This window comes from Squalius cephalus, assembly GCF_949319135.1.
Source record: "Squalius cephalus genome assembly, chromosome: 10".
In the NCBI taxonomy this organism is placed as follows: Eukaryota; Metazoa; Chordata; class Actinopteri; order Cypriniformes; family Leuciscidae; genus Squalius; species Squalius cephalus.
The window spans coordinates 9,763,947-9,788,202 of NC_137131.1; the positions used below are offsets into that span (position 1 = coordinate 9,763,947).

General features: G+C 37.7%; 1 protein-coding gene across 3 annotated transcripts in view; it reads right to left on the bottom strand.

Moving 5' to 3' along the window:
* srgap3 (SLIT-ROBO Rho GTPase activating protein 3) overlaps positions 1–24,256 on the bottom strand; it is a 92,639-nt gene that overhangs the window by 9,209 nt on the left and 59,174 nt on the right. Inside the window, exons 7-18 of one of the 3 annotated variants that reach the window (XM_079884564.1) lie at positions 22,374–22,595; positions 21,856–21,957; positions 18,901–19,098; positions 18,267–18,351; positions 15,527–15,554; positions 13,419–13,449; positions 12,079–12,139; positions 11,345–11,422; positions 5,488–5,622; positions 4,764–4,869; positions 3,859–4,086; positions 3,119–3,192 (exon numbers count right to left, since the gene is read on the bottom strand). In XM_079884564.1, the coding sequence (XP_079740690.1) occupies positions 3,119–3,192; positions 3,859–4,086; positions 4,764–4,869; positions 5,488–5,622; positions 11,345–11,422; positions 12,079–12,139; positions 13,419–13,449; positions 15,527–15,554; positions 18,267–18,351; positions 18,901–19,098; positions 21,856–21,957; positions 22,374–22,595 (1,348 nt within the window). Of the gene's footprint in view, positions 1–3,118; positions 3,193–3,858; positions 4,087–4,763; positions 4,870–5,487; positions 5,623–11,344; positions 11,423–12,078; positions 12,140–13,418; positions 13,450–13,965; positions 14,069–15,526; positions 15,555–18,266; positions 18,352–18,900; positions 19,099–21,855; positions 21,958–22,373; positions 22,596–24,256 lie in introns of those variants that run through there. The other 2 variants (XM_079884563.1, XR_013822617.1) reach the window with 2 other exon arrangements.

Consider the following 24,256-nt stretch of genomic DNA (forward strand, 5'->3'; position numbering starts at 1 on the left):
TAAGGAGATATACAGAGCAAATCAGCGTTTGGCAGAAATCTCCAAGTCAACTAAAAAAAAAAACAATCAGTTTCATTAGGATCTCCACCCAGGGGTGAAATTAAATCCAGGCATGGCACAGAAGTGGAAGGAAAGAGGAAGAATGGAAATGAAGAGAGAGAGAAAATCAGCCTTTGCTGTTCTGTATGTCGTCTGATTGTTTCCATTGTGACTGCACCTGATTGGCTGGATTGAAGGCTCAGAATCTGATTGCGGTTTCTCAGCATGTGTCGAGGGTTACAGGGAAAGTTGAGATAACGCTGTTTTGGAGCTAAAGCATGTGACTTCAAACAGTCCTGAAGTCATGCATAAGGTGGGCTTTAGCTGATGAGCTCCAGAGAGAAGGGTCATTTATCCTGAAGTATGCGTTTAATTCAAAATTGCAAGACATGGCTGGTCATTCAATCACAATTTGTCTTTTATAATCCACCTTATTTTTCAATGCAGAAGTAAGCTATTTCCTGTGAAGGTGCTGGATTTCTGATTAATTAGGTGCTATAGGTAAATCACTAGAAGAATGATTTACCTATTCAGCTAAACGACTAAATGTAAGAATGAGAAGTAAACTTGAGCTACAAACCAGTCTGTTTATGATTATGACGATATATTAAAATAATAGGATAACAAAAACCAGTTTGCAAGCAGCATAACAGACTGTTTTTGTACAGGAAGCCTTCCACATTTTAACTAAAAATAGATAGCCCACTAGGTCACTTATATTATCTGAATGTACTCCATTTTAAAGTCACCATGAAATCAAAATCGACATTTCTTGCTTTTTATGGAATATTGCAGTATTTATTATAAATGATTTATCCATGCACATCATTATTGTTTTTCGGCGTGAGGACAAGACAATCTGTCACTCACATGAGATCACAGCAATAGCAAACCACAACAATCCAATCAATTACCGATGGACAAAATCAAGTCTCGCCCCTAATTTCTTTTTCTGTTCCGCCCTACATTTTTTCTTGTTCAAGAAGTTGTTTCACTCGATATATTTCACAATAAGGAAGAGAAGATTATTGTAACTTCCCTTTCATGCCAACTTTAAAAATTTGTAAAAGGAACTGCAGTAATAATTTCTTTATGTGTAAAACTTTAAAGGTGCAGTAAGCGATTTCTGAGAAACGCTGCTGAAAGTGGATCGGACTGAGCACCACAATACACTAGTAGCCAATCGGCAGTAGGGGGCGTGTCCACTCATGATGAGGGAGAAGAGAGAGTGAGCAAGAGGTTTGAAGAAATACTGTAGAAAGAGAGATGGCTGAAAGACATTACAAAAAAGAAAAGGTCAGAGGAATTATTATTGCATTGCGTGTTCGTTAATTCTGGGGGCGGAGCAATGAACTGAGGGGTGTGTTTATCAAGAGTGTTACTCAGAAATCGCTTACAGCACCTTAAAGTGGAAAAAAGTGCACCTTTAAATAGAAAAACAAACAATGCTCTATTTTTTGTGATAAAAAATATCAATTCTTAATTCATCAGTTAAAGGGTGAACCGTTTTAGAGAAACTGAAAAAAAACTTGGTATGACTTCTTTAATGAGCAGCATGCTGTATGCGTGAGATAGTATCAGCGGTGTGGCTGATGTTTTGGGTTAGCGAGCGAGTGCAGCTCCATCAATCAGTAAATGAAGGGAGCAGGCGCAGGAAGCCCCGTGAGACCTGTTTACTCACCCTGAACAAAGAGTGTGCAAGAGAGAGGGAGAGAAGGAAAACAAACTGATAAAGCCAAAGGAGGAGGCAATTAAGCAGAGAAAACCAGGGGCTGAAAGAGAGAGATGAAGCGCAAAGATTGCTGAAACTGGGCCGAAAGAGATATTTCCGTCTGCTTCTTCATTTAATATAGCAACGGAAACGTTGCTAGACAATGTTATCATTTATATTTGAGAAATGAAGAGGGTGAGGCGGGGGAGAGGAAAAAAGCAGAGAGAATGGCTCTTTTTAAGACGACCTGGAATCTCACATAACCGTGTATGAATCTGTGCTGGCAGTTTTCATCTTTCTTATCTCCTCATAGCCCACCAGCCAATAAGGATACACACTGCTTAAAGGGCACAACTCTGATTGGCTGAACTAGATGTCAATCATAATATTCACCAAACACCACAACCTGGTGTGTATGAAGCATTTCTTTATTATTTATATCTTCTTAATCAGTATTTTGGTTGTTTTCCTGTAAAAAATAAAATTAAATAAAAAAAAAAAACCTTAAAAGCGAAAAATAAAAATGACCTTTATTATTATTACCTAATAGTTTTTTTTTAAAAAACATTTTGAAAGCAAAATTGTACACACAAAAACAAAAATGACAATATGACTTGGTTTCAGAGAATATATCATAAATTCATTTTTTTTTATCCCACTGGAAATTTTTTATTAATACTAAAAACAAGAACAAACTATTTACCAGAGGGGGAAGAAAAATCTATTTCATTTGATATACTCACTAAAAGCATGTAACATCTGAGACATTCTTGCTGCTCAAGTAAATGCATTTCATATTAGGACAGTTAGATGTTTTACTGGAAAACACGACACAAATGCAAATTTAGAATTTTTGAGGAAAGAAATTAGCGCAGTCAAAGTCTCATATTGGCGGTGGTTGTATGTATGAATAATATATATATACTATATATTATTCATACAACCACAGCCAATATGAGACTTTGACTGCACTCATTTTTTTCCTCAAAATTTCTAAATCTGTATTTTCTTTTATTTGTATTTTTTTTAGATCAACTGTTTAGATCAAACTGATTATGGCCCAGATGTTTCAATGCCAGTTTTGACATCAATTAGGTGTTTGCCATGCATGTGCGTGCGCACACACACAAACACAACTTTTCTGTTTTTTAAGCAGCAATATGTGGTCGTTTTGATTCCATTCACTCCAAAGGCTAGCATACAAATCTGACTGTGCTTCTATTGACTAAGCTACAAACCTCAAATGCTGATTTCTGCTTTTGATTATTTGTGGTCTCTTATGCAATAGAATTGAATACAACATCCTTCCATAAGAGACAATAATAAGAGTGTGTATAAAGCAATGAATGATTGCAAAAATGGGTGTACCATCATCGCTTGTGTGTGGTTCGGTGCAGTTGTCTGCTTCATCAATGGTGCCTGGTTCACTATGAGGGCTGTCACTGTGTGAATATACAAACACAAAGAGAGGGAGACGTTTAAGAGCACAGTAAACACAATAGCTGCACATGTGATAATGCCAGCATTGGAAAAACCATGGCAATTACAGTTTTGCAATGTCATGCCATTAGTTATCAATCCTGATAGTATCAATATGAAAGACTCCATCAAATGGTTTGATGAGCATAGAGGACTAAAAGCCACAAGTCACATTTATTGAACTTATTTACATTTATTACTAAATGTCCGGGGTACTTAATGGAAGTGGTTTGCTTTGATTATATATGAAAGCAAACCACTTCCATTAAGTACCCCGGAATATCATGTGAAAGCCATGGAATATTAATCTGCTAATCTATTAGAACAATAGTATATATACAGTAAAAGAACCATATTATTTTCCATCTGATACCAACCACCACTGTAACACTACAATCATTTTTGTACGGGTTCAATCAAATTTTATAACCATCTGTTTTATAAGTAAAAATATAGCTTTTAGCTATAAGTTCCAAAAGTCATCCAAAGGTATTCATCTACATATGACCTGAGTGCTAAACTCCCCATTCATTTGGAGTAGAGCTCAGTTTAAGCCACAGCTGGATTTAATGGAGAAATTATGACATTCCTCAGTAACAACAAAATCCAGCTAAAATCTTCAAACTCACCAGTACTCCTCTCCTCCAGTCATGCATTTCTCATAGACAGGGCCGTCCAGCTCTCGCAGACTGGGGAAGATGACCTCATTGTGCATGATGATGGTTTTAATGACCTCATTAACATGAGCCTGGCAGGCCACAGGGTCCTGACCGTCCGGGATGGGCATCAGAGTGGGTCCAAAACAGATGGCAAGGTTATATGGGTCCATCATGTTCTCGTCACTGTACTGGGACAGACTAGAAAGATGAAGAGACAGAGAGAGAGAGAAAAAAAAGCTTTTTACATGATCTAATACTGCAGGAGTAACTTTTTAAAAAACGTATTCATCTATTTCAAAACATTCATTCATAACTTTATTCCAGAGAATTCATCTTCATGTACAGTGCATTATCTTTCAACAGAGGAGAGCTCATCTCTCATTGGGAACTCTCGACTGAAGTTCACAGCTGCAAGAGCTGCGGGCACCGACAGCAAATGAAAGTGGGGAAGAAGTCAGAGGGAAAACTCATGACGTGAAATCAAATTCTCTGTTTGGTCTGGGGGAGGGTGAGGACAGGAAGCATTAATAAAAAGCCAGGAGAAGAGGACAGGTATAGTACAGTACAGACTGATGGCTTTATTCCTGGCGTAAATACTCTCTAAAGCACTCCTTGACAGACATGGTCATAAATTAGACAAGAACAGTGGGGGCTGTTGAATAGCTCTTTGTAAATATAATGAATGTCTTTGCTTGAGACTGCTGCTATTCATATAAATGGTGATTTACTAGGAGATTTACAGTGTAAAGACAGAGAAGCTGTGAAGACGGTAATGCGGTAAAATTATAGATTAGCCTCCCGCTTTTGAGAATGTATGTGCGTGTGTGATTGTGGACCAGCTGGTTCAAAGTATGGTACACGAAACGGCCACTTACTGATTGAGAAAAGCAAACAGGTATCTCAAGACAATGATGATGGTGCGAGGAAGGGTGACGATGATCTGCTGGATGTGGTGGGCTCTTTCAGCGGATGACTCAAGCTCTGAAACAAGTAACCGACAAACCAACATTCAAATAAAACAAGCCACAGCTCCACATTCAAAGTTTACAAACTGCTCAAAGCTTTGGGGTTGGTATGATTTTTTAAAAATGTTTTTGAAAGAAGACTTTTATGCTCACTAAGGATGCATTTTTTAAAAATACTGTAAAAACAGTAATATTGTGAAATATTATTACAACTTAAAATAAGTTATCTATTTTAATATATTGTAAAATGCAATTCATGTTTTTGTGGAAGCAGTGATATATTTTTTCAGGATTTTTTAATTAATAGAAAATGAATAGACAGCATTTATTGGAAATATAAATACTTTCGAACAACATAAATATCTTTACTGTCACTTTTGATCAATTTCAAGCATTCTTGATTAATAAAAAAAATTATATATAAAAAAAAAACAGAAATCACAAGTCACAACACAACACAATCTGTGTTTCATTTAACATTCTCTTGACAGACATAAAAAAAAAAAAGAATTGGAAAGATAAAGCCAAGTTCCAATAAGAGCATACAACAGATAACAGGAATCTATGGAGTAATTTCAGATTGAATCACTCCAGTGACATTTTGAGCATTCCTGCATGTGAATGCAACACTCACTGATGGTGGAGATCATATCCAGGAAACGCTCCTTTGGGAACAAGGGGTTTTCCAGCCCCCTGAAATACAGCTTAAGAACACCTGCCACTGAGTTGATGTCCTGATCGCTCTGATCATCAACCAGTGGGTCCTCACCTGAAAATATTTTATTAAATAAATAAGTCAGTTAATGAATACATGCAATTTATTAAGAAAGGGTCAACAAAAAAGAGTTTCATCTCAATCCACTCCTAAATTCCCTATGATGTGAATCAGTTGAACATGAACACAAATTTGGGCACTAGCAGACAGCTTGATCTACTTAATATCACTGCATGAAAAGTGGGATTTTCGACAGTTACCGGCGCTGTAGATTGTCGTGAAAGTTCAGGTTTACGACTGCAAACGGCAATTTACAGGCAACACTGCAAACTGTCGGAAATTGACGTGGGACTTGCTTGCCCCATGACACCCCTCCCTCTAATGCTTTAACATGTAAATGAGACTGCTGTGAGCTTTACAAATGCAAATGAGGGTAGCAGGGGGAGTTTTATCCCAGGTGACTAAAAGGTATTAACTTAATTCTAAAAAAAATACAATACAATACAATATTTATTTATAACGCACAATTAAAAACAGCCAAGGCTGACCAAAGTGCTGTACAGGGCAATAGATAAAATGCAGGGCAGAAACAGGACAATAAAAAAAAAAAAAAAATAAAAAAAAAAAGCCAATAGTTGTATCATAGTCAAGGGGTATTAAAAGCAAGAGAAAATAAATAAGTTTTCAAGGATGTTTTGAAGATGGAAATTGAGGGAGCTAGTCTGATATAGAGGGGTAGACTGTTCCAAAGTTTTGGGCCTGCAGTCGCAAAAGTGCAGTCGCCTCATTTTTTAAGTCTGGATCTGGGCACGATGAGAACACAGTGATCACTGGATCTCAAAGTACGAGATGGAGTGTACGGGCAGAGGAGATTGGTCAGATATTGGGGGCCGGTTTGTTAAGAGCTTTATACACAAATAGTAAATTTTTTAAATCAATCCTGAATGTGACAGGTAGCCAGTGGAGTTTGAATAAAATAGGGGTGATCGACTCATATTTGCGTGTCCCGGTGAGACCCCAGGTAACATTTTTCTAAAAGGTATTTACTTAATTCTAAGAAAATCTCTGGTATTAATAGATCAGGCTCAGTAAAGCCTAATTATAGACTTTAGCTTAAATTGATATATTTAATGAAAGTAGCTAGATTAGTTACTATGTGTCATTAGCAATAGCCAATGTTATGTAAAAAAGACACAAAACCATTTATTTCAACAAGTAATTTCAATCAGGCTTTGCCACAAAGGTAAAATGTGCATTCCATGCAAACAGCATCACAATCTCTTAGAGCCCAACCACTGTGCATAATACAACACAAACAGAAGATTGTATTTGACTCATGCTGCATACACACACGCAATGACAAGAATTATGCCTACTGTACATATAGAGTTACAACTACGATTAGAGTTGTTTGCATAAAATGTACCGTGAACATTCACATGTTTGCCCTGTGATAGGCCACAATTTATCTCTATAGGCTAAATACTATTTTCTCAATTCTGTGCATATATTTTTACTTAGATCAATTGACATGATGCTGATAATGACAATATTGTGTGTAAGTAACTTTTTTGTTACTTTTCTGGCCTAGTAGTAGTGTAAATATACCTCGTTTCTATTTTGCATTAAAAATGTGTGTGGCCCCTTTAAGAAATCCTTCTCTTCTCGCGCTACTATTCACTTGTGCTGGACGCGTGCGCGCGACCAGAGACGCCATTTTACACTGTTCAGGAGAGCTCCATGACGGTGCGTGCATCGAGCGGATTCTGTGTTATACGTTCTTCTTTCTTGGTAAATATTACTCCAATATCTTTAATATGCACAAATAAGTTGTGAAGCGAAGTTAAAAGAACATTTGATGTGTACATTTTTGTTTATAGATTTATTTGGAGCGCATGTGTGACGAGTGAACCTCGTGGTGATCGGACGGTAAAGGATTGGGTATGTACGTTTCATGGTTTATGGGGGAAATTTTCTGATGGCATGTTTATTTGATAAATCTGTTAATTAGTTGAATCTATATTCTGTGATTATACAGTATAACTTAATGGTTAAATGCATATTTCTGGTTCCGCATGGCATGATTAAACGTGGGTTGTGGCTTTGTTAAAGTGCTTTTATTTCTCTTGTAACTTAGGCCTAACGTTACCTCAGCCACTGCCGTATTCCAGTTTGTGTTATCATATTTAATTGTAACGTATTTTGGTTTGGAGAAATCAATTTAAATCTGACCAGTTGCAATGTATTACACTGTATTTCAGTATGAATTGAGTTAAGTATTCTGTGGATTTGGGCATTGATCCACTGGTTAAGCTTTTTGTGACATTTGATTGTCATCTTCAAATTTACTGTAAACTGTTTCTACAATTTCTTTTTTTGTTGTTGTTTTTTTGTTTAACTAGTGAAATCTATTTTTTTTTCTTGTGAAATCTCTTCGAACAAGGCAAACTTTTTTCTTAATCAGACTTTTATGTGTTTAATTGTGCTTCCATTGACCGCTGTCACTTATTTTAAACAGCAGTCAGAATAAAACCCCAATTTCAAAAAGCATAGTTTGCTTCCGGTGTGTATTTCTTGAATTTCACCCGGTTGCATTTTTTCTCCTTTATTTTTTTTATTTTATTTTATTTATCCTTTATTTTACCAGGTGATGTCCCATTGAGATAGTCAAATCTCTTTTACAAGGGAGCCCTGGGGCAACAATTACACAGGTTACACAGAATCACAAAACAGAATAAATAAACATAAAAGAAAATAACATAAAAGGCTCATTGAAAACATGTGCATTGTTCAAATTTGGATTGTTTAAGTAATTGTTTAAAATGTTCAAGTGGGATAAGAACAGAAAGCTTCAAAACCTTTTGGAGTAAATTCCAACACCAAGGAGCAGCATAACTAAAAGCTGTCTTACCAAATTCAGTTGTTACACGTGGGATATTTAGAGACAGAATGTTAACGGAGCGGAGATTGTAAAGGTAATGATTCCTGGTCAACAAACTAGTAAACTTTATTGTTTAATATTACTGTGACTTATGTTGTTCTTATTAATTTTACTGTGACTTATGTTGTTCTTATTAATATCACTCTCAATTAATTGTTTTCCAGCTGCCTATAAGACATATTACACGACAGTGCGCAGGAGCTTCAGGTACAAACAACCAGATCTTGCATTGCAGGCGGAAGCTGTGGTGAATTCAGCTCGGAGTCGAGCGATAAGAAAGACGGTACGATTTATTAGATTAGTTTTTGCTCAATGTGACTATTTTTCAGGTGCATTAATAGATGTGTGTTGTCCATACGCAGTGTATTGCGCAGTATTGATTATCTTTATTGGTTTTTACAGCTGCTAGAAGCGAGACAGAGTGTGCTAGCTGAGGATGAAGTGGGCCTTCGGAAGTGTGCTACCATAGACCTGATGTCTGATGAGGAAGACGGCATCGTCGGCGGGATGTCTGGATGGATTGTGCGACCTCCGTCCTTTCGCAGCCAGGAGCTCACCGAGCTCTGTACCACGCTGCAGTCGAGATTAGAGGCGACTTGTAAATAATCCTGTAATTTACAGGAAGCAGTATGCCATCTTCACAACTCTGAGACAAATTGTGGGCGCTACGAACTGGATCAAGGTAAAAAAATAAAAAAAGAATCTTACATTCTTTTATTTTTTTACTTTCATATAAACTTACAAACATTTTAAAGGTAAGATTCAAAGAATATTCTTTCATTCTCTTGAAAATAGATCCGTTATAGTTTACGATCTTAATCATACATGTTTCCACAGAGTAACCTCGCCTCATAACGAGGGCGTAACCTCACATTTACTCAGAGCCATGTCTGCAAGTCCAGATTTTCATGACACTGATCATGACGACATTGTAAGTAACTTTTACTGTTTTCTCCTTGTTTCATTTTACTGTGACTTGTGTTGTTTTTATTCATATCACTCTCATTTAATTGTTTTCCAGCTGCCTGTAAGACATACTACGAGACAGCACGCAGGAGCTTCAGGTACAAACAACCAGATCTGGCATTGCAGGCCGAAGCTGTGAAGAGTTCAGCTCGGAGTCGGGCGAGAAGAAAGAGGGTAAGATTTTTAGTCAATGTGACTATTTTTCATGTGCATTAATAGATGTTTTGTGTCCATACACAGTGCATCACAGTACTGATTGTCTGTATTGTTTTTACAGCTGCTAGAAGCGAGACGGTGTGCTAGGTGAGGATGACGTGGGCATTTGGAAGTGCGCCACCATAGATCTGATGTCCGATGAAGTTCAACCACCAGCCAGGAGCTCACAGAACTCTGTGCTACGCTGCAGTCGAGATTAGAGGCGACTCCTAAATACAGGGCAACACACCACAGACGTTTTCAAAGTGGATCGAATTCAGAGAGAGCGCCGCTAGTCACCTACAGCTCCGAAGATGAAAACAGACACTGAGCTTCCAATATGTTGTGTGTGCAGATGATCTATGCTTTGTACATAGGTGTATTGTTTTGTGTTTGTGCTAATAAAGCTCTTTCTTTGAATAAACAGCATGTCCCTGGCAAATTTTCCTTTCCTTTATAAATTCATGTCCTTGATGGTAATAGTGTAGTAGTCGATAGGTTAACAATGACATGAATATACCACAGAATAGCATATTATGAATATAAAAAAATAATTTATATATAATTTATATGAATATTATAATTTTTTGAATTTATAATGAGCGAGGGTGACCAATAGTAACAGATCTGCCAACCAATCACGAGTGATTTTTCTTGTTTAAACCACGTGGGTTCAACCAATAGTGAGTGAGGAAATTCAAGCCTTTCTCTGGCGGGAGCTGCTATTCATATGGTAATTAGAGCCATTCACACCTCCGGCGCGAGCGCTCTGCATACGTCATGGTTCGTTTCCGACAATATTCGGCACAGACGAACGCGACGTTCACAGGCTGTAAATTGTCGTTAACTGCCGAAAAATAGGGAGATTTACGGCCGTTTACGGGGTCGGAAATCCCAATTTTCATGCAGTGTATATTAAGTGGATCAAGCTGTATGCTAGTGCCCAAATTTGTGTTCATGTTCAGCTGATTCATATCATTGAATCATCATCCTAGTATACTAGGATGCTGATGATTCAATTACCTGTAACAAGGTTGCACATTAAAACATAGCTATTTATCAACAAGATCACTGTACAATTTTTATGACTGATATTATTCTAGTACCATTTGTTTGCCTTGCATCTCACTTGTAGATGAAATATGCGGTTGTCCTCCATATCTGACTTATTATTATTTCTAATGTTACAATCCGATTTAGACCTTTAGGAAGGGAAGAGGAATATTGTACATTTTTTGGTGATTTTCCTGCTATTGTACTTCATCTTGTACATGTTCTTACAATATACTTAATTACAAAAAAGGGAGAATATAGCAAACAACCCACACTCAGGGGTTTCAACAGTGCATTCTGGGAAATTCTAGGCAGTGAATGTTTCAGTGCAATGATGGTAATTACGATGATGTTAAAGCCCAAGAAATGACAGACTCTGACACCATATGTGAATCTCAAAACCAGGCACATGATTGTCTCTATCTGCAAACATGAGCTAAATGTAGAATCAATTTGTTAAACAGTAAAGCTTTGGTAAATTGAAACCTGCTTTCAAATCTAATTTTATGATGTTATTTTCACCCTCTACTCGGAAAACAACATTCACAGTTCAGAAAGTAAAAAAAAAAAAAAAAAAAAAGAACCGAAAATTAATCACAGTTCATCTTTAGGGGGACTAACCTCTTTCAAATGAATTTTTAATATCATTGACTTCCACCTGAGATCCAGGAACTCGGAATATGCCTTGTTGTTGCAGCCCTGGCACAGGAAAATAAATAGAAACATGAGTCGCAAACTTGTCAAGGCATGATATTGCATTATCTTAGTTCAAAACAAGATGAGCACAGAAGAAATTGCAACATTTTCCTCTAAGGGATACTTTATTTTTGGCACATATGAGTTTTGTTAAAGTGGTTCCAGTCATTTTCTAAGATTTCACTAGATCCTGAGGGAAAGCCTGATATCTTAAAGCAATAATCTCACAGAAAGAGTAGATTAGGTTCCTGTTAGCAATCTTTGAGGCAGCACAGAGAATTGAGAGTTTATAGCATTATCATTTTCTGCCCTGACATCCATAAACATTTATAGTCTCTAGCAGAATAATAAATCATCTATCCACAGCATATTTAGCAGCCAAACCGATGTCGTTCTCTAAATTCTCTGACTTCAGTTTCACCCTGACAGATGGACTTTATATGGAACTTTTTCGAAAGCATCACGGGAACAGTAAAACTTACAACAGATGAGTCCTTATTCAAATTAGCATCTGTGTCTCTGTGATTCAGAGTGTGGATCGCTCTCTGAATGATAAGGGGCTGTGTTGTTTTTGGAGAGCTCTCTTAATGGTTTCCAGTAGCTCCTGAGTCAGCAGGTTTATCTGCAATCAATTAGTGACCTTTCCTTGAACCGCTTACCATATAGATTAATGTATCGAATACAGCTCTCCACCACCAGAGGAATGGGTTGACCTGAATCCTGAAAGACAACAATCATTACAAAATGGCACCAGTTTTAAAGCAGCGGCTGAGATTTAAAGGGATAGTTCACCAAAATATGACAATTCTGTCATTATTTACTCACTCTCATGTCATCCCAAACCTGTAAACTTTTTTCTTTAAAGGAAAACAAAATATAATATTTTAAAGACAGCTTTGTACATACAATGTAAGTCAAACAATGGACCCAATATATTAACTTTCATTTTATGCCCAATTTTTTTGTCTTTTATGCTCTGCAGAAGAAAGAAAGTCATACATTGTGAGTAAATGATGACAAAAGTGAACTTTTTTTTTTTAGGTGAACTATCCCATTAAAAGGTGCACCTGCACATTTTCCCTCATTTAAAAGAACAGAAAAGTACTAATAATAGTAGCTAAAATTATGATTAATATCACATACAATCATGATAAACCTAATTAAAACTGTTGTATTTTACATGGAGCAAGTCGCATCATTGGGCCATTACTATCTCTGTAATTCATGCTATTGGACATACTTTCTTGTGGAATATGAATATAGAATTAAAACAGATTTTTCAAGGCCAATACTATGACTGGATTTTTATCTTATGTGAGTGTACATTATTTTAATTTTATTGTGTATAGTGCTGTCATTTCGATTAATCGCGAATAATCGCATCTAACATAAAAGTTTGTGTGTGTGTGTGTGTGTGTGTGTGTGTGTGTGTGTGTGTGTGTGTGTGTGTGTATATATATATATATATATATATATATATATATATATATATATGCACATACACACATATACACACGTGTGAGTGTGTGTAAAGTATTATATTTTATATTTCATATATACACACACACACATAATATATTTACAAACTTTATGTTAGATGCGATTAATCACAATAAATGGATTTGACAGCACTAATTGTGTAACAAAATTAATATATTTGCGTATCAATATGTGCAGAACTTTTAAAAATGTTTTAAATGGCAAAACTGCTTGGTGCACCTTTAAAAAAGTAACAATTTTCTTTGGTTGTTTTAGTAGAGAAAAAAGCAAAGCATTAAGCATGTCTGTCCTTCAGAGCATTACACAATAGAAAAAATTATTAAAAGTTCAGCCAAGGCTGCTGATAGCAACTCATCCTAGGTCGCTACAGAAAGCTCATTAGAATTTCTCTTTGAACTCTTGTGGAAAGAAACAAAGACAAGCCATTTGTCTAAGCAAATGTATTACAGCCTTATCTGAAAGGTAAAGACAGTCCATGGCTGGCCCTATTCTACAGTACCTGATTGCGGGTACGAGCATTCCGTCTTCCCCTAGGACACAAAGCAGCGTAGAGCAGAGCAGAGGAGTGAAAGAGGTGAGAAAAATCACAGTTAGAGAGGAAGGGACGACAGAATTGCCATGGAGACGACGGTGTCGTTGTGGTGACTGGGTGGAATAGCATTAGGACGGCTGCTTGAATGGCTTGAGATGCAGTAAAGGGAGACATGTGGAGAACGTGATGCCCTTCAGTTCATTTTCTCTGCTATTTAAAATGTATTTTTAAACAAAATAGTTTAAGTTTAATGGGTAATCGACCACTTAATTGCATAAATTATGCATCAAGGCAGTTGCTTAACAACTATTGAGCCCTGCTGAGTCTCTATTTAGGCAGGAGGGCATCAGCTGCCACCCTTATCATCTGCATCATCGCCACCTGGCGAAAGACTGAAATTAACAGAAGCAAATAGAGGGTGTGAGAGCATGAGTCAGTCAGAAAAGATAGACAGATGTTCAGCCATCCCTCCAGCCCACCAGAGGGCACTGTTAGCACCAAAGTCAGTGGGTACCTTAATGAAACTCTCCATATTGCCATTAAACAGCTTATGGTTATAGATGGAACGAGGCCTTGGTTTCCGCAATTTCTGTGGTTTCGGGGGAAGGGTTGGGGGTCTGAGGAATGGAGATGGTTAGATGGAACAAAAACACAAGCAAAATTCCCTCTGAATCACATACGTATATCAAAGACCTTAAATCTATATAGCACAACCCTTTCCTGTCCACACAATCGTGCCATTAACTCTTGCATATGTCTCAGTGGAGGAAACAGCCGATATTGAAGGGTTTAAATAAGCAACAGGCATTAACTGTTGTTCTTTAAAAGATCGTAATTACATCACAATGCTTTTGACCTCAAATTACCCGATAACAACTGCAGGGAGTTTTCTATTCCCTGTAGGAGCACTGAATCGGGCCCTTATTGAAACAATTGCTGTTGTGACAGATTGGTAAATAAATGCAATCAAAGTCAAACATGACATGGCACTGTACTTTGGCTGTAAACCTGAGGGCATAGCGCAAGCTGTTGTTTATATTTGCTGACGTGATTAATCATTAACAGAGATGGGCGAGTTGTATGTTTTCAACGGAATTAGAGTCCATAGAGAATCTATGCATTCTTAAGTATAGACATTGTGACCAAATACCACTTCACTTTATTGTTTAGGTCTGAAACAGTCTATTCAAGTATGTGAATACATATGCTACTAGCTACGCAAGTACAATTTTATATGTTGCTGCAACAACACATGTGCCGGCCAATCATTCGCAGCTACATAACTGCGTTATAGTGTAGCGTAGGTTTCATTTTAAAATTTAAGTAAAGGGCATATGATTATCAATGGCAACACTGGTAGATGTCATCCAACTGAGAGGTCAGAACAGGTCTGCATCTGTTTACCAGGAAGGCTCTATTCTCAGCATTCTCAGACTGTCAGAGGACATTCTGGATAACCCAGCATGAGTTGAGCCCCTGCCAGTGACAGCTTGAGGACAAGTCCCCTTTTGACGGCTGAGAAATATCAAAAAAAAGTTTTATTTTCCCTCTCTTGCTTTTACTAGAGCTTGTTATGTGATTTAGAGTTTGTTTTATCAGCTGAACCTGCAGAAAATGGACCGACAAATAATGTTTTTTTTTTTGTTTTTTTTTAGTCTAAAAATGCCATGAAAACATTTGTGATTGTGATAAAATAACCTTTTTTTCCCATTTAAAACAATAATCATGGATATTGATAATGAATATGGATGAGAAGTATGATGACTGAATCTTATTCTTTAATGACCCCATGGCCTGACAAGTTGAGACCATTTAATTGGACAAAAATCTTTAGATATTGTAGCAAAAGCAAGCTAAGAGAATATCTTCGATCTTAAAAGCAAAGGCTCCAAAAAGGGTTCTTCACAGCAATGCAATCTTAAAAATAAAGGTTCCAAAAGGTACATTTTTCCACTATAAAGGGCCGTTTGTGCAATGTAAATGTTCCATGGATCTTCATGCAATCACAGAAGCCAATTAAGAACCTTTATTTTGTTTCTGAAAAGTGGGAATTTCATCATCATCAGAATTCTTACCTTGTAGTTCCACATTCGGCTCTTTCTCCTGAAAATGAGAGATAAAAGAGGGAGGAGTCAGCAATGTCATTATTAGTATGATCTCATGCACTGGGTTCTAAAGCGCGGTCAGAGTGTACTGAGGGCTATCGTGAGACTGGCCAACACTATTGAAGGCAAGATGAATGGGTTAGCAGCCACACTGCGCTTGAGACAAAGAGGAGCACTGGTCACCCTAGAAACCTTGGAAGGGCCCTGCGGGGTGTCAGATGGTCACATAAGGGAACTAAAAGAGGCTAAATGAGTGTGTGTTTGTATTTGTGTGTATGAGGGTATGTAAAGAGTGGGTGTGCATCAAGGGATTCATTTCACACTGGTGACACTGAGCGAAAGCTGTGTCAGCTCACTAAGCTCTTTGTCCCAATATTCAGTGTGCCCAAAAGGGTTCCCTGGTATCGCAACGAAACAAACAATGAAAAATATACACGCCCACAAACCAAAACACACAGGAATGTCACAAAAATCCCAGATTATGCAAGAATGTTAAATCTTAAATGTCAGTTTGGGGAAAAATGAGGAAAAAAGACCCAAAATTACACATCTCAAGAGCACCTGCCTTTAACGCGGATCAAGTTTTTTCAATTCTGAATCGCCATGTAATGAGGTGGAACCACTAATGTTTTTACATGGGTACTTTAGTGATCTGAAGTGGCCCCTCAAATCATTTCATTTCACTAAATCTGCATATCAAATGGAGTGGTTCCCGTGTGCCTTTGCTTTGCCCTCTAAAATCATTTCAAAAACTGAAAGGCTTTTTGTCTTGCCAGCTCAGGGGTTAAAAAAAGACTCTCAATCCTTTCCAAACAAGTTTCTGGATAGCGGTTAGGGAGGATCTGGTTTACCTACAGGACAGTCACAAACAGAGACAGTTCATTCTTCTACATCACTCATTCAAATGATAAGCGTGAGCATTTAAGCCAGGTGGCTGGCGCCATGGCAACTCCTGATAACATTATCGGAGAGAATTAGATGTGCCAAGCTAATTGGCTTAATGGATTGAGGGTCAATTAGGTGAATAATTTAAAAACATGGGCGGTACCTGCTACAACCTTATGTGATAAACTCGTGTATATGCACCATACGCACTAACTAACGCACACACCTTGGCTAGCCTCGAGTGTCTGGTTTTTACTCAGACGAAGAGGTGAAGTGTAATTGAGCACACAGTCTGGTGAGGGGAAGAGGCCAGGACTGGTCAGCTATCATATACATAGATGGCTGGACTCAGCTGGGGAGTCCCACAGTGTGCCGTCATTAGATTATGAGCTGCCGCACAGGCAGCTGCTGAAATCCCCCCCCGGTGCCACTAGCTGATTGATTGGGCGTAAACTGCCCGTAACAGAAGTGACAAGAGGTCTTATGGGAAATGTGGCCATGAAAGAAGGGTCTCTATAATCATCTGACAACAAAAGGGCGCAGACTTAAAGGAATATTCAAGGTAATTTTTAACTAAATGAAAATATTATCCTTCAGTTTGTAAAAACAAATAGGAAGCGCGTTTACACCAATGCACGCACAATGGCAGTCTTTTTTGTTAAATCATTTAAATGGATTCTTCAGACACTGATCATTAGATAACAACATTTCAGTCAAAGATTTTCTTGAGGCATTTACTTCAAAAAGGTCTTTGACTGAAACATTATTATTTGCCTGAAGAAAGTCTTTGGTAGCCTGGCAAGCCAGACCTAACATCTTGATGTCAACTCACCATAGACACGGCTCAATCCGAGGGGCGGGATAAACGGCTGTCTTTCAAATTCCCTCTGCACGCATCAACCAACCAGAGCGTTTTCCCAACAGCGGAGCTAACGTTAGTTGATAGATTCAACTTTTGAATCTGGCCGGCAAAACTACGAACACATCTTCCTTTTTAAAGAATGACTTAAGTGCCGTTCTTTGCTCTTTTCTCAAAGAAAAACTTAACTCCAAGTCCTCCAGAGTCGCGGCCAAAGCCAATTCGAAAGACTGTTCGCCAGAAACAGCAGCTCTTCTTTGTTTTCAAGTAGCAGGGAACCGTCGCAACTCTGTCGTCATTATGTTAAGCCCGCCCCGCCTACTCTATACACGATGTGATTGGCCTGACCCAATTTAGGTTTTTACAGCTCTGAAAGTCAACGGAGAGTTGCTAGACTACCCTGGCTGCAAAATACATTTTGCTGCCGCTAGGGTGCGTCTAGATTTCTAGGCTAAGTCTTTGGCATTGGTATAATAAATCAACAAAATCTACAACAGTGTTTTATCTGCCCCCCCTCCCCCTCCAGTTTTAGTGTGTCGATACAATGCTTGTTTTGATTGTTTAATTCCAATTTTTATTAACAACCTAAATGTAGGTCTAAATTGACTACGGCGATACACTGTGGAATATAGGTGTGAGATTTACTGTAAACATTAGGTTGAAAATTACCCAAACTTGTGGAGTTCATCTCAGTTCTACCAGCTTTCAATAAGACAAGTAGATGCAAAAAAGAAGAATTTTCACTAGAGGTCTGGTCTTAAACTTTTAGATATCACTTCTGTATGTCTTGTCCAATTAGCCCAGAACCATCCATTAGATATAAACTTCTTGAACTCGCTGTGCAGCAACAACTTTCAATTTCGTACCCAACAGTGACCAAATTTGCAATTAAGTGCCAGAGGCTTAGCTGACACTCAGCATTTCCAGAGAGCAGAGAGAAACTTATTTAATAAACAGACAACTCACCTTCCCCCAGAGTCTGTTTCAGAAGGTCATGCTTGGCCTGCAGCTTAATGATGAGGTTACTGCCGTTCAGGTACTCCTTGAATTTCTGCGACACAGATGAAGGCGTCAGTGAGCTAATGATTTTAATGGGATGTGACTAAAACTGGGGAGTGATGTGTGCTGTGGGCAACAAAGAACAGATTTTGCTGAACTTTGCACGCTGCAAATTCAATCTGTTCCGATAGGAGGATTTAATTTCCGTCTCATTGGTGAGGCATATGCCTTGTCACGAATGTTTTGCGGATTCATGTGTGATGACTGAGTTTGGATAGATAGGACAGGCCGAGTAGACTTTCATATCGGTGTTTGCAGATAGATTTCTGAGGAGAACCATGCATTAAAGATCTACTGATAGTCCAGAGATCTTGAGGACCAGGACTTCATCTTATAAATGGATGATATCGGGTTTGGCCCTCTGATGTCTGAAATAACTAATACTTAGGAGGATTGCCAATCGAATAACAATTGAATTAATTACATATGTCAATAACTTAAATTACAATTAATTGCATATATTACTATATGTCATATAAAAATGGCCTAAAAATAAAAAGCGTACTGGTGGGCCCAGTGCTTATGGTTTGAGAAAACTCACAGTGAAGTAAAAGACTTCTGTCTCCTGCTGATTGGCTCGTCTCTTAGCAATGTTTAACTTGCTCATGTAACTCTCGGAAGCCACGGATTTAATGGACTCTGTGGATCGGCTGTGCTGGAAGGCGTCTGACACATCAAAGTCCTCAACTGTCAGCATGTCTTGTAAGGTCTGCATGGTGGCATCCAAAGTCTTGCGTACCTAATTAAAGCATAGCAGGGACTCAGTAAGGTGAAGAAAAGATGACTATGAACTTTTAGAATATAAGTTACATAAGAGATTTACACTAGCGTTTATTTAAAGGATGCATTAAATTGATCAACAAGTGACCGTTAAAATTGAATGCTGTTCTTTTCAACTTTCTATTTTTCATAGAATCCTGAAAAACTGCAAAAAAAAAAAAAAAAAAGCAGCAAAACTGTTGTGGTGAGCACAAGGGACTTCATTCAAAAACATGAAATCGTACTGACCCCAAACTTTTGAAAGGTAGTGTATATTTCTGGACACCTGACAGTGACGTAAAAAAAACCATTTGTTAATCTTGGAAGCATCAGTTTAGAATAGGTTTAAAATGATACCTAAATCAGTAATGTTTTACACCAGTTTAAAGTTTAAAATAAGAAATAAATCTGAAAACACGTAAATAAGACGTACATTCCTTTTTATTTATTTTTTATGAGGCATTAGAGGCTTCCATAGTAATTTTAATTTGAAAAAGGAAATGTTTAATGAAAAATATTATTATTCTATAAAACATATTTTCTGACATATAAAAAATGTAAAATACTTATTTATCATGTTGTTGTCATATAATGCTGGCAGGGTATGAAAAATACAATAAAATACTGGCCTGATCAAGCCATCAGAAGAAAAAAACAATATTGTGAGAACTTTTACAATAACATTTTCTGTGCCCATTGTACATGAAAAAAATGCTTATTGTTTTGCAAGAACAGGTTTGCAATAACAGGTAAGTGGCACTGTGATACATTCAAACCCACAATATGAGCTTAAGAATATTGAAAGACTCAAAATATGTGTGCACTGGTTGAGAAAACAAATCACAGGAAGAAAAAAAAAAAAAAGTGTACAATGAGCTTCAACCTTGTGTCTGTAATAGCATCTATGTGTCACTTTGATGCATATAAGCCCACAGTGTTTTGCAGCCTAGTTGAATGCTTATGCAGGTAAAACTTTTAAAACCTCAAAACTGAGCAATGGCCCAGACTATATGCTGGCTCAAATATCGGAACCAAATTTGATCCCCATCCTTAACGTCAACAGCCAAACCATACAGTAGTATACAGCTTGAAAACTTCCTAAACCTCTATGCCCTCAAGAGATCCCATTGATTTCTTCAGGATTTGGATTCCATTCGACCCCAGGACCAAAGATCATAGTGACCGGTGTGTAAATTGGCCCCAGGCCCCCACAGATTAATGTGACACATTTCCTACTTGACACAAAATTATCCATTACTAGCTGGTTATGAGACACAAAGTGATAAGGGCAAGATGAAGTCATCAATACACACAGACGGGAGCTATTATAAAGTTCATTAGCACCTGCATACATTTAGTTGGTTGGTAATGTGCCTGAGTTGTATTCGTTCTCCCAAGACAAAGAATTACCCTCACTGAAGACCAAACAAGGAGATAACCGGTCCTTCCCAAAAGAAACACCATTAACAGATGAGTATGCTAAAAATACACTCACAGTTCCCAGGAAAGATGGACTAAATTGCAATGAGTTTGATTGCTAGGCTGAAGTATTCTCTTGAGTGCTTTAAAAACGGCAGAAAAAAATGTATGGGAGTAAAGCTGGGAGCTCTTTGAGTGCTAAAGACTCGTGTGAGAGAGGCAGTTGGGCTTTCTGCAGAGTTATGACACTAAAGAAGCTGATGAATCTTTCTAGTGAGCAGGTGTAAATAGAACTGAAGAGTTTCCAAAGCATTTGGTTGCACCAGCAGGTGTTAAAGTCAACAGGAACTTGAGTTCGCAAACTATTTACTGCTATAATGTGACGTCAGGTGCTTGAAGTGGAGGGATTGAAAATTATAAGAGGGCTTGATGACATCAGCCCAAAAGGAAACTTGCTTCCTTCAAAGATTAACAAAGACACATTTTTTATCTTCGGAATAAAGGTGCAGTCACGTTTACCGTTGTTCCTTGAATTTTCGCAAATTGAATTTTCATTTCAATAGGAATCCACATGATCAGAAATTTCGAGTATGGGCAATAGATTTTGTGGATTTGCCACTGAAAGTGACTTCTGTGTGTGCTATGCTTCATACATCTCTACACTATTGACAGTAGACACTGGATTTTTTGACCGTGAAATGTCTTAATGTGAACTGATGAATCATGATGAACTGAGCAAGATAATAGGGTATATTACGATTTTCATGTTTCATTAGTTTCATCTTATGGGTTCGATGTATGGGTCCACTTTGTAGCTTGTTCTAACATAACCCCACTTAGACAGGGTCATCTCTGATTGACAAGGTAACTCAACCAACCAGTTTTTTTAACTTTGTAAATAACTTTGAGAACAAAGTAGAATATACAGTTGTGCTCCAACAAACTCTGAATACCTCTCAAGATTCAATGCCTTGAACTCTAAAATCCACAAATTAAATTGACTAGATCTTCTACTGAAGCATTCAGTGTAGCTGCCTGGAACGGTATCGGTAAAGTTACCGCACCGTAACTTTGTTTCCCAGCAGACTGATAAAGACCTGCACACCCTGCCTTTTTGGAAATTAGATAAAACCAGTCACATTAAAGCTAGCAATTTTGTAAAACCTTGTTATGTTAGTATGCAATATGCATCACGGTCAGTGAACGGTCTTGTGGGTGTAACATCTGAGGCTGAGCCTAAATAATTATTATAGAGAGGTGAATAGCATGATAATGTCCATGATAAAATGCTGAATGTAGTAATTGTGATGATTCTTACTTCCTCGTTTTCAATCCTGAGTGTGGCCAGGCGGGACTGCAGTTGGTGGTAACGCATCAGAAGTTCTGTCTGCACGGGCTGCTGCGCACTCACCTGGCACACCTGAAATGCACAGAAGTTTATCACCGTCATACATTTATGTCTTGACATGGTTTTTACTAAACATTTAGTATTTCATTATTCTTAAAGGAATAGTTTAGCGAAAAATGAATATTCTGTCATTGCTTACTCTCTTCGGTTCTAAACCAAAAAATGACTCAAATTCTGTCTATTTTTACGCAAATCTAATATACAGCTTGCACTATAGTGCACAAGAAGTGAAATGATTGTTTTATGGTATTTTTTAAATATTTCATTATATTGAAATGAAGTGGCCAGGATAATCTTTAAGAACTCAACTGTAAGAAAGTCATACAGTTTGGAACGACATGAGGGTGAGTAAATAATGACAGGATTTTCATTTTTGGGTGACCTGTTCCATTAATAAGATACTATTGAGTAAGTTGAAGGACGGATACCTCATCTCCCATGTGCGGCAGAAACTCAAAGCGCATGGGTGGGCAAAAGACCTGATTGTACATGTCCATGATCTTGTGCTTGTCACTGCGAGGGTCCAGGTTGTCTACAGCATTCTCAATGATGTCCAGACCCTCATGGCGAGAGGTCTCCAGGTTATATTCGGCAGAAAGGTACGTCCTTAATGTGCGCGCCAAGCTAGCATGATATCCGAGGTCACAGCACTGTGGAAAGAAGAAGAAAAATGAAAGAAAGAGATAAAATATCTTACAGCGAGCCTGCATGACATTTAGATGAACACCAATCCGAAAGACCCCAACCCTTTCTTCCTATGAAGACAGTATAAATGAAATTTTATTTGCCAAAATGTTTCCATGGTGATGTCTATTTTTAGCAGACTTGAGATTTCACATGTCACTCTGGCAAGACAAACTGTACGACAGGTAGCATCTCCTGTGTCTCCGTGGATAGTAGTGTCATTAAAATTACGTGATGTAAATGAGTGAATTTCATTCTGTGGAGATTCGAGATCGTCAGTATCTATAATTAGAAGAACAAGCGCTGTGGGATATCTTAGCTAATTAGTTTAAACGTGCAACAAATGTGCAACTAACCTATTTTAGCAACGTGGAGCAAGTTTAAGATTGCTTGAGGGAAACTTTAAACCTCTGTGAGTCATTGCGATGAGGCAGTTACTGCTCTATTGGACTATAAATCCATATATTATGCTCTAAAGTGTTTGAGTGCAAACACTACACGGTCATAGCCTGTGGCATACTCTATTTAGCATTACAAAGCTGCAGGAGATGTAGGTGTACATTTGTAAAAAGCTAGTAATATCGCCAAGTTTAGATCTGTACTTACACATTCTTGGTCTAATTACAGCAATGGTGCTAATTCTCAGCACTTGCAAATAACCATAGATCATAACCATAAATAGAAGTAAATTTAAAATGTATTTTTTGTGTCCATCAGTAATGCTGAAACCACTATTATATATTTCACTAATTTGAAATGGGGAAAAAAGTTAATTCACTTTTTTTTAGTCCATACAATAAAAGACTAGTCTAATGTAGTTTTCAAAATATACAGTTCTTCAAAATATATTCTTTTGTGTTCAACAGAGAAACTAAATTATGACAGGGTAAATGAGGATAAATGACAGAACTCATTTTTGTGTGAACTATCCCTTTAACAGAGGGTATGTAAAGCCCTCCTGGTTTCTTTGAAGCACCAATACTATGGGTTGTGATCATTCAAAAGTTTTGGATCCGCTAGCAAACCGTAAATTTCTGGTATAAGGTACCTTGGCAAAGTTCAAGGTAACAAGGCGTCCTAATTCACCACGACAGGCCACAAGTACCACATGAATTTCTATATACCCAGTGGTGGGTGTGGGAGTTTGTGATTTTTGGTTCAGTGGTTTCTACCAATTAGTGGTTTTAAAGGTAAACCTATGTCAACAACCTAACTGAGAGCCCTTACAGAGCTCTTACAACTTCAACCTGTCAACTGTTTTAGAAATTAAATTCTGTTCATATTTCAAATTAATTCAAAAAGTATAGAAAAAGCCTACATGTTCATTGTCCAATACAACATTCCCTAACAAAACAGTTACTACAAAGATACGCATACAGTGCTAGTTTGCATAGAGGAAAATATATTGGCTCAAAAGTTATCTATAATAGCTTATGTTTCCTCTTCGCCTTTTTGCTGTTATCAGATGTATCAGATGTGTGTGTGGGTTTGTATTTTTGTAAATTGCTTCAGGATATCAGGGCGTATTGATGGACAGCAATGGGACACACTTTGCATCTCTCAGCAAAAATCACAGAGATTTGGTTTATCTCCAGTATGCGTACTAATGCTAACATGACAGAAACAG